The following is a 16,645-nucleotide window of genomic DNA, read 5'->3' on the forward strand; positions in this document are numbered from 1 at the left end:
TCATGACCTGAGCCGAAAGCAGAGGCTTTAACCCACTGAGCCACCCAGGCGCCCCTGTGGGAAGACTTATTAATAATAAAGGTTTACCTGTTCAACTAAAACTAAGAACAAAATAAACATTTCCTAGACTAATAGTACAAAACAATAGTTATTTGTAGTCAAAGTATTCAATTCCCTTCCACAGTACCTACAGGTACATCATATCGAACTACAAATTTTAACTAAAGACATAAGATTTAAATGCTGCATATACTTTAGCTGGTGGCCACACATAACATTAAATTTGAAGAGAAAAATGTAACTGCTTTTTCACTCACTGACCCACTTCTGAGTGGTTATCTACTTCTGTACTTCAGCAGATGAAAAGAAGCAAGATAGCCTTTCAAAATGGAGAGTTAATGATTTCCCAGACGTAAAAGTAACTCAACTCAAGATACGTATTTTCCTTATTTTCTATTTTTAAAGTACTTTAAATAAGTAATTTCTCACTTTTATTATCAAAATAAATTTTACACTAAAATGAGTTAAATCAGCATTCTATGAGTGCTTGATCATTTAACCAGATTGAGGACAGAAATTTATCATATCTAGTGTAATAAATTTACTTCTATAAATACTGGATTTCAAAAACTTAATTTTAGCAATTAAACAATTCAAGTGTCATAATATTGTATACTAAGTATACTATCTGCCAATCCCTGTGTTAGGAACTGAAATAAAAGACTGTAACACAGTCTTCCCTCAAAGTATAAAGTCCATTTTACAAATTCAGGTACTTAAGAATTCTGCAACATGTTAAAAAAATCATACTTAGGTTTCTGATCTTCTAATTCCTTACCACTCCCCCCAGACAAGATATGTTTGCATTCTTTTGTGTCTCAAATCACACTGTTCCAGTTGCCCAGAATATTTCCTTTTCCAACCCTCCTTCCTGCTTAAAGAACTCAAATGGAAGTCCTTTGCTCCAAAAGCAAAATTTATAGTTTCATTCTGCATGCTCCTACATCACTGCATGGACATGAAATATTTCTCATGCAAAAACATATTTAGCTGAAACATACTTGTATAATTCCACAGAGTCAGCATCTAGCATTATAACCACAATACACAGCTATAAGTATACTAAATACTAGGATTTTTATTGCATCATATGATCACATAGTTCAATCTCAGGAACAATTTATATTTTAAACAAAGTAAACACACAATAACAGTATTTGCCTTTCTTCACTAGGTTACTTTAAATACACACACAGCTAGTATATACAAAAAAACAATTTGGAAATGAAAAATCACTTACTGAAAAATGCCAGCATGAAAATCCCATCATTACCCACTCTGAGCTGGTCTGCATCACTAAAGTCATCTCTTGGTTGACACTCTTCCTCCTGAATCTGTAAAACACATAACATTAGAACAACTCACTAAAAAACTAATTATAACTTTATTAAGAATAAAGATTAGAATTGAAATAAAATCAGATATTCTCAACTTGTTGTACAGACAAAATGATACAATTAGTACAATGTCTGGCACAAAGTATGTATTCAAAAACATTAGCAAATATTAATTTTTCATGAGCTCACTTGAAAAGAATAACTTCAAAAGAAAACAAAAAAAGATAAAAACTGAACATTAGATTAATGAAAATTTCATCAAGAAAGATGTGACTGACATATTTGCATTGAACAGGAAAGAGGAATTTTCATAATCAGTGGTGGAATCTAAACTGGTATGATCTCTATGGCTGGCAATTTGGCAATATTTATCAAAAGTAAAAATGTACAATCCACAACTATATGGCCAATTAATCTTCAACAACATAGGAAAGAATATCCAGTGGGAAAAAGACAGTCTCTTTAACAAATGGTGTTGGGAAAACGGGATAGCAACATGCAAAAGAATGAAACTGGATCACCTTCTTATAGCAATCACAAAATAAAATTCAAATCAGATTAAAGACCTAAATATGAGATAGGAAGCCATTAAAATCCTAGAGGAGAACACTGGAAGTAACCTGCTTAACATCAACTGTAGCAACTTCTTACTACATGTGTCTCCTAAGGCAAGAGAAATAAAAGCAAAAATAAGTTACTAGGATATCATCAAAATAAAAAGCTTCTGTACAGTGAAGCAAACAATTGAAAAAACTAAAAGGCAACCTATGGAATGGTAAAAGATATTTGCAAATGATATATCTGATAAAGGGTTAGTATCCAAAACATACAAAGAACTTAAAAACTCAACAGCCCAAGAATGAATAATGCAATTAAAAAATGGACAGAGGACATGAACAGACATTTTTCAAAGAGGATATCCGATGGCCAACAGACACATGAAAAGATGCCCAACAGCACTCATCATCGAGATTTCCTGAAAACTACATTAAATATCACCTCACACTTGTCAGAATGAAAATCAGCAACACAAGATGCAATGGGTACTGGCAAGGAACCCTCCTGCAATGTTCGTGGGAATTATTGCAGCCACTCTGGGAAACGGTATGGAGGAAGGTTCCTCAAAAAGTTAAAAATAAAACTACCCCACAACCCAGCAACTGCTCCACTAGGTATTTACCCAAAGAATACAACAATACTAATTCAAAAGGGATACATGAACCTCAATGTTTACACCAGCATTATCTACAATAGCCAAATTATGGAAACAGCCTGAGTGTTCATCAACTGATGAATGGATAAAGATGTGGTGTATATATATGGTAAAATATTACTTAGCCATTAAAAAAAATGAAATCTTGCCATTAGCAATGACATGGATGGAGCCAGAGATAGAGAGTATTATGCTAAGCAAAATAAGTCAAAGAAAGACAAATACCACATGATTTCACTCATGTGCGGAATTTAAGAAACAAAACAAATGATCAATAGGGGTTAAAAAGGCGGGGGGCGGGGGGCGGAAAACCAAGAAACAGACTCTTAACTACAGAGCACAAACTGATGGTTACCAGAGGGGAAGGGGGTTAAAAAAGTGATGGGGATTAAGGAGTGCACTTGTGAAGAGCACCAGGTTTTGTATATAAATGTTGAATTACTAAGAAGTATACCTGAAACTAATATTGCAGTATATGTTAACTAGAATTTAAATAAAAACTCAAAAATTAGAAAATAATGTACACACCCAACGATTCCAGCTCTTGAAATATATTATACAAATATACAATATATTCCCACTTACAAGAAATGATGTATTAAAGATAATTCATTGCAGCAATGTTTTTTGGATTTGCTTGCTTTTTTTTTAGAGAGAGGGAGAGAATCGTAAGCAGGCTCCATGCCTAGCACAGAGCCCAACACAGGGCTTGATATCACATCCCTGAGATCATGAGCCGAAATCAAGAGTAAGACACTTTCTTAACGGAGTAAGCCACCCAGGTGCCCTGCAGCAATAATATTAAGAGCAAAGATTAGACACAACCTAAATGCCCATCAATAGTGGGCTCCAGTCAGGAGATAATTCTCCACGAGTCCTTAATATTTCCATACATCTCTGAGATAGAGGCACTGGCCACACTTCTTTCGTACTATCTTTTGAAGGTTGTTTATATTGCAGACAGCTTTGGAAGAGACTGTCTCTCCCCAGAAGAGAGATGTGTTTAGTGACCATTAGAAAATACTGGGTTTGGGGCGCCTGGGTGGCTCAGTGAGTTAAGCATCTGCCTTTGCTCAGGTCACAATATCAGGGTCCTGCTCTCAGGGAGGAGTCTGCTTGAAGAGTTTCTCCCTCTGCCCCTCCTCCCACTCTAGTGCAAGTTCGCAGTAGAGCACATGCTCTAATAAATAAATCTTCTAAAAAAAGAATTCATATCTATAAATCTATTTAATCATCCTATAATTTGCATGCAATCCTGCACATCAGAAACAGGAAATAGTAGAAAACAGTATTGTTCCCAAGTCTCCTGGCTACTACCTGTATTCTCCCAATGAGCATGATTTAAGAAATAAACGTTCACCTCACCCAGGTGAGATTCATTTACAACCGAATGCATACTCAAATGCTAATCAGACCAGTTTTCAATCAGAATCAGGTATAGAAACCTATACTCAATCATCTTTCGCCAAAAAGAGGGTCCTGGAGTTCTGCATTAGAAACTGATGAATTTAAGAGTTTTTATAAATAAGTCTCTTCTGTTCAATTATATTTTGCTTTCCATGAAATTTTCCACAATCTTCACAAGCTGGCATTATGATGATATCAGAAGCAGATGAAAACGGAAAATTTTTCTTCTGGACATGTTCCAGTTCAGACTGGGATCATATTACTTTCTAAAAACAAGACACTGGAAATGATGACAATGAAAGGTTGGAGTAGAAATATTGCAGAGTTTTCTCTCCAAAAGGTAAAATCACCCTCGTGCTTTTCCCAATGCAGAAAGCAATGTTTGCTTCTTTCTCTTCAGAGTTTTATAGTGTGGAAGTTAGGGCAGTAGAGGTCCCAAAGTCAAGTAACATCCTTTTAAGGACCTTTGCCATTTCCAAGGTCTCTAGGGAGACACTCCCTGAGAAAAGGAGTTATGCTCTTCTCGTTCATAGAGAGTGCATGCATGCAAATAACGCATGTACAGTCATGTATGTGCGAAGCAACCTAAAACTGATTTTGATAGAAACTCCACACTATGGATCTATTCTCCTTCTCCATGATTCTCTCCTCCAAGTATCAAAAATCTTTATTGACTGAGCTATATTTTATGCCACTGTCTTAACAAAGACTTACTTTTACCCTCCGAGGGAAATGGCATAAATAATAAATTTGAGGCTTACTGTCCTTACTTACATGCCCAAAGCTATTTATGTTGACATTTAACTGTGTGTTGGAATATGGGAGTGGGAACAGTCATGGAAAGGGATGTACTGACGAAAAAACCCACCCAGGAAAAAGTGGTCACCTATCAGATAATCTACTTGCTGGGCTCTGGCCTACTGGCAGAAGAAGAATGCTTTACATAGAATCACCTTTCTCTCCTTTTGTCCCTCACCTGATTCTAGCTTTTTGTGTAAAGTGATTTTTTGGTGTCTTTTCTTAAACAACATGGGATGAACCTAGGAATCTGAAAGGATATCTCTAAAGTCTGAAGCAAGAAAAAAAGGCAACAAACTCTAGCCCTGCTTGCAGCCACACTAAAATGTAAATAACGGGTGCCTGGGTGGCTCAGTCGGTTCAGCATCGGCCTTCAGCTCAGGTCATAATCTCAGGGTCCTGGGATGGAGCCCCTCCTCAGGCTCTCTGCTCAGCAGGGAGTCTGCTTCTTCCTCTCTTCCTCTGTGGTCTCTTGCTCTCACTCCCTCTCAAGTAAATAAATAAAATCATTTAAAATAAATAAATAAAATGTAAATAACTTCCACCTTTTCTCTGACCGTAGAATAGCATGGATGCATCTCATTGATTCTCCACTCCTGAGACAGTCACTCCTTTTACCAGAACAAGAATATACACGTGTTTATCACTGACTCTACTACCAAGACAGTAAGAGAAGATAGGACAGGTGGAATCCTTGACCATCGTTCTAAAATTCTAGGGTGGGATGTGTAAAAGGACACACACACACACAAAGTGAGCTGACGAACATAATTTGAAGACTTGTAACTTATTTCTCTGTGCTTTTTAACCTACACTGAGTTCATTCATGGAGTTACACCAGACTGGCCCTAATACATACAAATGAGTAGGGAAAAAAGATAATTTATGATTTTAATTAGTGATCACAGAATCTAAACTATATGAGGAGGGAGATAAGGACTTCAACAGAGAAGAGGTCAATGGGGTGGAGCATCTAGAGTGAGGAACTCAGAGGATGGGGGGGTGAAAGCTCAGGAAAGGAGAGAAATCAAGACTTGGGAAATGTCCTGGTAAAGGATGAGGAGTCCCACAAATTAAGATGGGCTACAAAGAAAGATCGGTAGAAACAGAAATAAATAGAAACAGAAACAGAAATGAGGTAAAGGAATGGATAGGACAGTCCCAGTTTGACCAAAAAATGACGACACACACAAATAGGAATAGAGAAGATACTAAAAAACAATCTACGTGCACACTCTCAAACTCAGAGAACTATTTTTAACATTACTAAAGGTACTGAGAATCACTAAAAATGATATTCTCAAAAGGAAGCAATCAGTTGCCTTACTCTCTGGGCTGTCTCTGCTGCTGCGGCTGCCATGGCAGCAGCTTTGGCCTTCTCAGCTTCATCGTATGTAGGAAGGGAGGTAGCGACACTGTAGGGAGGTGGCACAGGATAAAATTCACTGTAAACTTCTGTATCTGAAGAAAGGGATTAAAAAAGGACAACCATTAAACTATTTCATAAAATTTTTACAGCCAAAAATTTAATAACTTGCAACAGGCCACTGAAGACTATTACTGCTTTTTGTAGTCCTATTTTATAAGCTATGTAACATAAATTACTACTACAACTGTATATGGTAGTTTAGCCCCATATTCACTATAAAGGGAAAAGACTGATAACTATCACCTACAGGCTGATATACAAAACAAAAATATCAAGAATGAAATTCTAAAAATCTACATACAAGGGAAATGAGAAACTCACCACATATGGGCATCCTCTGTACCCACTGCTATGCTCAAAGAATTTAATTTACTTGCTCATAATCTCATAGCCCAAAAAGCAAAAATATCAGGAATAACAACATTTACATACTACTAACCATTTAATATACTACTTCTATATACATTAATCTTAGCAACTCTGAGGTCCAGAGAAGTAATTTGCCCAGTATTGCACAATTCCTCAACTGTCTTGAATAAAGATAAAACTTAGTGACTCACTTCTAACAAACCAAACCTGGCAGATGTGATACTATGTGACTTTTGAAGCAATGCCGTAACAGGTGATACAGCTTCTATCGGGCTTTCAAAATGCTTGTTCTTGGAACCCAGCCTCCATTCAGTGAGGAAGCACAGGCCACAATAAGAGGCCACATGGAGGTGTTCTAGCCAACAGTTGCATCTGAAGCCCTGGCTAAAGACTGCATCAGCTGCCAAGTATGTTAATAAGGAAGCCATCAAGGTGACTCGAGCACCAGGTCACCGAAAGACGATAATCACATGAGATCCTGGGAGAAAATTGCATAACTGAGCCTAGCCCACCACAAAAACTGTAAGAACTAATAAAAATGGTTGATATTGTTCTTCATTTGGCTTGTTACACAGCAGTGGCAATGGTGGCCACAACAAAAAAATTACAATTTCAATCTTAGCATCTTCCATCATTTAAACACAGATAGGCATCAGCAAAACAACTAATTTTCTATTTTCTTTCTTCAAGACTACCAATAGTTAGTTAGTTGTTTGTTTGTTTGTTGAAGGGTAAAAAATTTACTGAACTGTATTCTGGAAACTTGAAGAATGAAGAAAATTTAGCCCATAATAAATTTTAGCAAGCACCAATACAGCTATTAAATCCTAAGATAAATAAAACTGCTATAAATCAATATAAAAACTGTCTGTCAAACTGGTCACTAAACAAGCATAGTGATCAAATAAACATTATATACAAATAAAAGAAGCATCTGCTAACTTATTAGTGAGAATACCTTCATACAGAAGATGATTTTCAGTAACTGCATAATATTATAAATGAAAAAAGTAAACGGTTTGGTCTTTTTATGCAACCTCTACGATCTAGTTTAAAACCACAGTAACCAGAGAAAGCTGGGATGATTTTAAGAGAAATAATGATACTAATTACAGAATAAGAAATAAGAAAGATGAAATACTCTAGTGAAGGGTTTTTTAACACTAAAGTTTTTTTTATAACAGGTTTAAAAAATGTTTCATAATGAACATATAAAATATTTAGAGATTATTTATAATAGTATACAAAAACATATTTTAAATATTTTTTGATTATATAATGATTAACTTTAAGAAACAAGTGTTGGTGAGGATGTGGAGAAAAAGGAACCATCATGCACTGCTGGTGGGAATGAAAACCAGTGCAATATGGAGAGTAAAAAAATTAAAAATAGAACTACCCTGGGCCACCTGGGTGGCTCAGTCAGTTAAGCGTCTGCCTTGGCCTGAGGTCATGATCTCAGGTTCCTGGGATTGAGCACCACATTGGGCTCCCTGCTCAGTGGGGAGCCTGCTTCCTCTTCTCCCTCTGCTGCTTCTCCTGTGCTTATGCTCTCTTTCTCTTTCAAATAAATAAATAAAATCTTTAAAAAAAAAAAAATTTAAAAAAAGAGAGAGAGAGACTACCCAATCCAGTAATCACATAACTGGGTATTTACCCAAACATTATTTACAACAGTCAAATTATAGAGGCAGCCCTAGTGTCCACAGACAGATGAGTGGATAAAGAAGATACACACACACACACACACACAATGGAATTATTACTCAGCTTTTTTTAAAAAAAAATGAAATTTGCCATTTACAACAACATGGATGGAGCCAGACTGTACAATGCTAACCTAAATAAGTTAAAGACAAGATACCAGAGAATTTCACTCATATGTGGAATTTAAGAAACAAAACAGAGACAAATCAATAAACAGACTATTAACCACAGAGAATAAATAAGATGGTTAGCAGAGGGGATGTGAGTAGAGGGATGAGTGAAACAGGAAGGAGATAGAGAGTACATTTATTATGATGAGCACTAAGCAAAATATAGAACTTTTAAATCACTACATTGTATGCCTGAAACTAATGTAACAGGAATATAAGTAAAAAATAAAAAATAAATTGTATGATGATTAACTTAGCATTACTGGGAAAATATTAATTGTGGCCAGAGAAAAAAATAAGGGTAGTTCTTTAGAATGACCAGAAAGGATAAAATGAATAGTAGGAAGCAGGAAACACTGCCTTGTGTCCAGGAATTATTACCATGTGTATATGGTTGTCTTATGTATACCCTTCACCTCCGTTCACACATACCACATGTCCGCTCACACCTTATTTTGTAACTATGTAGGTAGGTATACACAAACACAAATACATATGTGTATACACACACATACACACACACACATGCATATATCTATATGTATATCTATATATCTATAGATAAATGTGCATCTATACACATAAATTTATATATACACACACACATATATATATACACACACACACACATATACACACACATACACACACATTTATTTATTTTTTGCAAAAGGAATATGCCACTCCATTGGAAACAGATTCTAGTAAGCATAGAAAAGTTTACACTTCTAATTTTTTTTTGAAAACAACAATATGAGACAAGTAATATCTGAGTTAATATTTTACAAACTATCCTTTGGATAGTTTTTTTTGTAAAAAAAAAAAAAATCATTAAACCTGGAAGATGTTAAGAGACTCTATAAATAAATAAAACCGTACTGGTTTAAAAAAAAAACAACTGAGTACTAAAAATATTACTAGCTGTCTCATACTAAAAATAATACCTGAAGTTGTAGGTACTTCCACAGTAATACTACTGTAAGGTGGTGGAGAAGAGTCCGTTTCAAGTACTGATGCTGAAGGAGCAGTCTGAACGCTCTGCGGCGTTGCGTTTGAAGTTGATGGTTGCTCTACAGCAGATGACTCTGAATTATCCTCTTCATTGTGAAGCTATGAGAACACAGAAAAAGAAACATTAATGTCATTCGGATTATTATTTTTAAAAATTTTAAGGAAATTTTTAAAGATTATTTCAAGCAAAGGATCACCTTTTAGCTAAAAACAAAGTGAAATAATATTTAAAAAGAACAAAATTTTTAAGAGACTAAAGTAGTCATTAAGAAATTTAGATTTTGGTAGTTTCTTTACAATAGAAAAGGAAGTTCAAATTGAGAATTTATAAAGAAAAAAATCATGACTACAAACAGATTCAAATTCATTCAATCTTACAGTAAATATTGACAATATATTAATCACTGTGTACTACAAAGAAAAGTAAAGCATCAGGGAGCCTGGGTGGATCAGTGGGTTAAAACCTCTGCCTTTGGGACGCCTGGGTGGCTCAGTTGGTTAAGCGGCTGCCTTCAGCTCTCATGATCCCAGCGTCCTGGGATCGAGTCCCACATCGGGCTCCTTGCTCCACAGGGAGCCTGCTTCTCCCTCTGCCACTCTGTCTGCCTGTGCTCACTCTCTCTCTCTCTCTCTCTGACAAATAAATAAATAAAATCTTAAAAAAAAAAAAAAAAAAAAAAAAACCTCTGCCTTTGGCTCAGGTCATGATCCCAGCAATCGGGGATGGAGCCCTGCATTGGGTTCTCTGCTCAGCAGGGAGCCTGCTTCCCCCACCCCCTCTGCCTGCCTCTCCACCTACTTGTGATCTGTCAAATAAAATAATAAAATCTTGAAAAAAAAAAAAGAAAAGCATCTAGTAATTAAACCACCGTACCATTTCTATTACACTAGTAACTAGAATAATTGAAAATGTAACCTGAATTAATAAAATGAAATAATAATAAACATTCCAAAAATGTAAAATACTCTAAAGGAGGTCTTCTCAAGTACCAAAAGAGTTACTTATAAAGCAAGATGAATCAGTGTGTATACAAAATCCTGGAAGATGTCCTTCAACACAACAAATTTATTGAAAGCTCAGGAAGTGCAAGATAATTATGCTGGATATGCAATCATTTAACTCATTTAATCCTCAAACAAATCTATGAAATAGAGAACGTCATCCCCATTTGACAGATTAAAATGGGGGTGGGAGTGGAAACAACCTACTGAAGTGTAGACACCTACAGTAACTTGCCAGACATCAAAACAGCTAGGAAGGGTAAGGCCAAGAACCAAACCTAAGTGGAAGGACTATAGACTTCTTACTTTATAAGTAATCTTTTAAATGCTCATTTGTTAGGCAGTGATAATAACTACATGTAGGCAACCTAACTGTAGGTCAACCAAAAGCATCAATACTTTAAAAAGTGGCTCATCAAAAAGGTACTATAACTGATCCTTAGATATACTTGGAAAAGAGTTATTATTAAATTTTTAAAGACATTTTTAAAAATCCACCAGAATCTTGGTTTGAAGAAATACTACAGGCCTTCAACATTATTCGATTTTCATATTTTAATTTATTCTTGTCCTTTAAGAAATTCCATGTTAAAAATAATCCCCCAAATAAATTTTGGCACAGACCAAATCTGTACACACACAAATCTGAGTTTTGTGATGTGGTGGGGGCGGGGGGGGGGAGGGAAGCATGCAAATTCTTGCTCTGCCTTTTAGGAGCTTTGATAAACCTCTTCTCTGTGCCTCCGTGTTTCAAGTCTAAGTTCTAAATGCAGTCAAAATCCTCACAGAATTGTAAAATAATATTTGAAAAGCATCTAGCACTAACACCTAGCACACAGGAAATACTAGTTTCTTCCTTCTTCCCCTTTAATTTAATATGCTTTATTTCGTGGCCTGAAATAATTTGGTGCTATCAGTCCAATAAACAGTCATTCATTTGCCTCTAAATACATACGAAGTAAAATTTACTTCACTGCTGTTTGCATGTCTTAGTGAGTGATCACACTAGCACAGTACTTCTGTGAGTTCATAAATTTTATTTTACCAGAACTGCCATAAACATATCTAAAATCATTTCTCAAGTTTCTAAGACAGGTTTTTTTCCATAGCACCAAGGTTTAGGTAATAAAATTCTGTCACAGAAACTGTGTTGTAAGGTCAAACAATCATAAAGTGAATTTTCTAGAAGGTTTGTATTTACTTGCCACAGTTTTCTAAGTTGGCACTACATGAGCATTCTCCTGACTACCTGTATGCTGTCTCAGTGTCACCAAGCATCTTCCATGTCTCCTGTAACAAAGTACCCTGGAGAATTCCTAACTCAGTCATCTCTGATCATACTTCAAAGAGCAAAAATGTTAGATGAGCAAGTTAAGGCAAATAAAAGTAAAGTATAGATATATACGTAGCATTATCAACTAAACAATTAACAGTGATGGTGTCAAAAAAAGGAAACCGGGTGCCTGGGTGGCTCAGTGGGTTAAAGCCTCTGCCTTCAGCTCAGGTCATGCTCTCAGGGTCGTGGGATCGAGCCCCGCATCAGGCTCTGCTCAGCACGGAGCCTGCTTCCCCCTCTCTCTCTCTCTGCCTGCCTCTCTGCCTACTTATGATCTCTGTCAAATAAATAAATAAAATCTTAAAAAAAAAAAAGGAAACCACTGTTCCATCTCTACCCTTAATGCTGCAAATGTGGATGAACTGTACTAAGGAAAAAGATCCTGTATGACAAAGTTGCTCTCCTCTGGTTCCTCATAGGAAATACTCCCTACCATAACAAATACATAAATGTGCTCCCCAGAATGACCAACTCATTTTTAAAACCTTTCAAAATGTTTTTAGGGGTGCCTGGTTCAGTTCGTTAAGTGGCTGACTCCTGATTTCAGCTCAAGTCATAATCTCAGGGTCCCAGAATGGAGCCCCCACCTCCCCACCATTGGGCTCGGTGGGGAGAATCTGCTTGCTCTCTCTCTTCCCCCGCCTTGGCCTCTTCCCGTGCTTGTGAGCTGTCTTTCTAAAATAACTATTTTTTTAAAAATGTATTCAAATAACTGCAATAAAAAGAGTAATTACATTGGGGCACCTGGGTGGCTCAGTCAGTTAAGCGTCTACCTTCAGCTCAGGTTGTGATCCTGGGTTCTGGGATCAAGCCCCGCTAGGGGCTCCCTGCTCACCAGGAAGTCTGCTTCTCCCTCTCCCTCTGCTCTCCCGCTCATGCTCTCACTCAGATAAGTAAACAAAATCTTTAAAAACAAACCAACAAAAAAGAGTAACTACAGATACTTTTACATATGATCTCAGAAGTAAAGCCTTGGAACTTGTAAAACACACCCTAAATTATTTCAACTGCTCTATCTCACATTTCACAGTTTCATTTTTACAAAATTTTAATATACAGTGAACATTTGCCATGTATCAACAGTAAAACCCAATAACTCAGTCAATAATATCTACCTCTCTAACAGAGAACTTCCAAAATTCAACTTTTTTTTTTAAAGTTATTTATTTATTTATTTGACAGACAGAGATCACAAGTAGGCAGAGAGGGAGAGGAGGAGGCAGGCTCCCCGCCAAGCAGAGAGCCCAATGCGGGGCTCGATCCCAGGACCCTGGGATCATGACCTGAGCTGAAGGCAGAGGCTTTAACCCACTGAGCCACCCAGGCGCCCCTCAACTTTTTAATTTTGGTATCTTTGGTGCCTCTATAAATTAATATGCTCTGATTGCCTTTTAACTAAATTCATTCAAAAGTTAAAATCAAACTACATGTTCACCAAATTAATGCCATTTGTGGAAATTTTTCCTTATTCATGCTATTCAATGGTTCTATTTTACATTCTTTCAGGATTATCATAAATAGCCAAAACAAGGGGGGGGCAGAGATAAGTGGGGTGGGAATTACATATATACAATATGTATATATGTATACATATATATATATATATGAACCAGGCTCTGTAACCTGTCCACACATTACCTCAAAAGTTATCTTCCTAGCTTGTTCTATTTTTGAGCCTTCTGGAAAAAACATGGGCAACAACATATGAATACTAAAAATGTCTTTAATATAGTGACCAGGGTGATGAAAAGTTGTGTATAGAGCCACCATTTTTTAGAATGAAGGATAAAAGGATGACAAGAGGGCTGGCTGTCTTAAATGTGTCTGTAGTTAGTCCTGACTTGATGTATATCAATCACTTTTAATGGTAAGACAACCATAAGCATTATGATTAAATCTGGCTGGAAATCCAGCCTTCCCATGTGTAAACTACAGTTTGGTTTCCTTTAATTGGCAGCTCTCCTTTACTGTAGCACTTCAGTCTATCTTAAGATGATAAAAGATAGTAACTGTAACCTTTGCTTTTGAGAAGCTCGAGACCTCACTAAATGTTTTCTAAATACATCAAAATGGCAATGTATGGAGGTACTATAAAGTGTTGTTCAGCAAGCAGTGTTTGGGAAAAAAAACTGTAGGTTGTTTAAAAAAAAAAAAAAAAAAAGTATGTGAAGAGGTATTTTGTATACTGCCATATTCTGACTACATTTAGTACCAAAAGACAAAAACTGGAAAGAAAAGTTCGTAGTTGCAATAAGTTAAATGTTAACTCAATAAATCTTTAAAATTTTAATTAGATCTTTTTTCCCCCATTAGATCTTTTAAATTATTAGAACACTAGCTTTTCTGTAGGGCAACAAATACCTTCAGGCAGATTTTGGATGACTCCTTCAAGGCTGCTATATACCTAGGATGACAGTCCTACTTCACACCTATTACTTCAGGGCTCCATTCAATTTAGCATTTTCTCCACCCCTTCCATTCTCAAGAAAATTGAATGGCCAACGTACATATAATGGGATTTTTGCCCTTTGTATGATATTAATAGATCACAAAGGCTCCTTTGAACTCTAAGATGATAAGGCTCTAGCAAAAACCTATGGTAGTCTCTATCATTCTATGTTGCCTTATTTAACACCTGAATTAGAGGAAAAAACAAATTAGAGTTGCAATAAAATCCACTGGTAGAGTCAAGCTACCTATTTTAATCACCCAAGAATGAAGTGAGCTATCTTAACTGTGCTGCTAGGGATAAGGTAATAGCAGGAGCTAAGAAATCCCTGCAGAGAGCCAAGTGATCGAAACCAATATGCTCAGAAGACATGTTCCCACAAAGCACTGCTGCTTGGCAAATGAAGCTAGATTGTCTACCAATAAAACTAAATTACAGTAGTCTTCCTAATGTACATAAACACACTATTAAGTACATTCACGGAATTGTCTTAATTTTAGCGATTTTTACACTAAAACTTTGCTGTCTCTGGACATTTTTCCACTAATGAGAGCTAGCTTATGATAAAGCAAAAACGTAAACAATTAGGGAAGAATGTATAAGCAATAAATGAGTATTAATTAAAAAAACAAAAAACAAAAAACTGTGAGTTGGCAATCATGCCCAGTTTTCAGTTTCTTCTCTTGAAAGTACAGAATTCTGGTTTGGCTTTATATTTCATATTATAAACATACTTCTGCAAGTAAAACCTTTCTTCTTAGTATGAAAGAATATCATTAATTCATGGTGTTCCACAAAAAGTACCATGAGCTCCAGATGCTCCACCACCTGAACAAGTCTGCAAAAAAAAAAACCTGTTCAAAACCAAGCCTCATCAGATATTTTATCAAGGCACAACTAACCGTTTAAGTAAGTAAGGGTTGTTTCATTTGGGGGGGGGGGTTGTTTCATTTTAAAATTGCTATCGTCTGCTCACAATGTGTCAACTAAAAAAAAAAAAACATGCAAGAGTACACACAGTGTAACTGAATGTTTAAAATAATAAGAGAGATGTTATTTGTGTAATACACATATGTGCAGTCAAATTTCTGGAAAGATAAGCAAGAAACAGCAAAGAGCTGCAGGTAAGGAAAGTGACTTCATCGTTCTCTATTTGAATTTTTTACACTAAGCATAAATTAATTTGAAATTTTTAACTTTTAATAAACCCAAAATGCAAAAAAAAAAAAAAATGAAACCTCTAGTTTCTGTCTTGGTATCTCAGAAGCAATGAGGTAATAAAGGTAAGCACTGTATTGTATGATAAAAAGCTTTCTCCAACATAAAATATTACATAATATCATTATAATAGTTCCCCTAGGTTTATGTATATGCAATTTTCTATTAAAAATAACAATCTGGAATTGTAGCAAAAAAAATAGACACTTGAAAAATGTAATAAAGAATCTTTATCTGTTTTTTTTAAGGATTAATCAGGAGAGGGATAATTAACAGGACAACAGAATGATTAAAGAATAGAAGGCAAAATGTATACTGCCAGACTAGACTATTTGAGCTTCAGACCTATACATCCACTTATTAGTATTAATTCATTTCTTGAAACATTAAACATAATCACATACAAAAACAAACAAACAAAAAACTGTGGGCTATATATGACCAATTATTTCCCTTCCACACCACACATTATATTGCCTAGCTAACTCATACATTACCATTCAGATCTCAGATTAAAATCAAGTTCTCACAAAAGCCTTTCCCATCTCCCAAAAGTAGAAGAGGACTCTGATGTAATCCTAAAGCACCCTATTCTTCAGAATACCTATCGCAAAAACTATTTATGTAATCATTCATTTACAATCTGTTTTCCCAGCTGCAGTAAGAGTTTTACACAATGAAGGTTATATCTGCCTTGCAGAGAATTATCAAAATGAAAGCTCCAAAGTATCTGAAGTCAGCTTTGGTTAAAATTAAAAAGAATTTTAATTCTTTTAAAGATAGATCACCAGTCAAACAGTGTAAAATTGGAAGCCTTGAGAGAGAATAACCTTGCTAACCTATGTACTTTGAAGTCTTTAAGAGCTAGTTACTAAGTAAACTGAAGGACAAAAAGTTGGAGCATATTTACATCCCTAAGACCAGCAAAGAACAAAGAAGCTAAACAGATGGGGTAAAGATTTTATAAAGTTCTATTTTCAAAAGCAGCCACCCTTTGGTTAATTTTTTTTTCATAAGCTAAAGTTGAGATGTAAATATACTAGACGCTAAGATTCCCTCTTTAAATACGAAGGGTTTGTTTTGGTTTTGTTTCGTTTTTAAGATTTTACTTATTTATTTGACACAGAGAGAGCACAAGC

General features: G+C 35.8%; 1 protein-coding gene across 1 annotated transcript in view; it reads right to left on the reverse strand.

Moving 5' to 3' along the window:
• The window catches only part of NDFIP2 (Nedd4 family interacting protein 2), a gene marked incomplete at its 5' end in the record, with an annotated part of 65,934 nt that overhangs the window by 22,304 nt on the left and 26,985 nt on the right, over positions 1-16,645 (reverse strand). Inside the window, 3 exon segments of the mRNA XM_080798412.1 lie at positions 1,301-1,394; positions 6,143-6,276; positions 9,435-9,600. Coding sequence (XP_080654538.1) covers positions 1,301-1,394; positions 6,143-6,276; positions 9,435-9,600 — 394 coding nt within the window.

The sequence above is a fragment of the Martes martes genome (assembly GCF_963455335.1).
Source record: "Martes martes genome assembly, chromosome: 3".
Classification (NCBI taxonomy): domain Eukaryota; kingdom Metazoa; phylum Chordata; class Mammalia; order Carnivora; family Mustelidae; genus Martes; species Martes martes.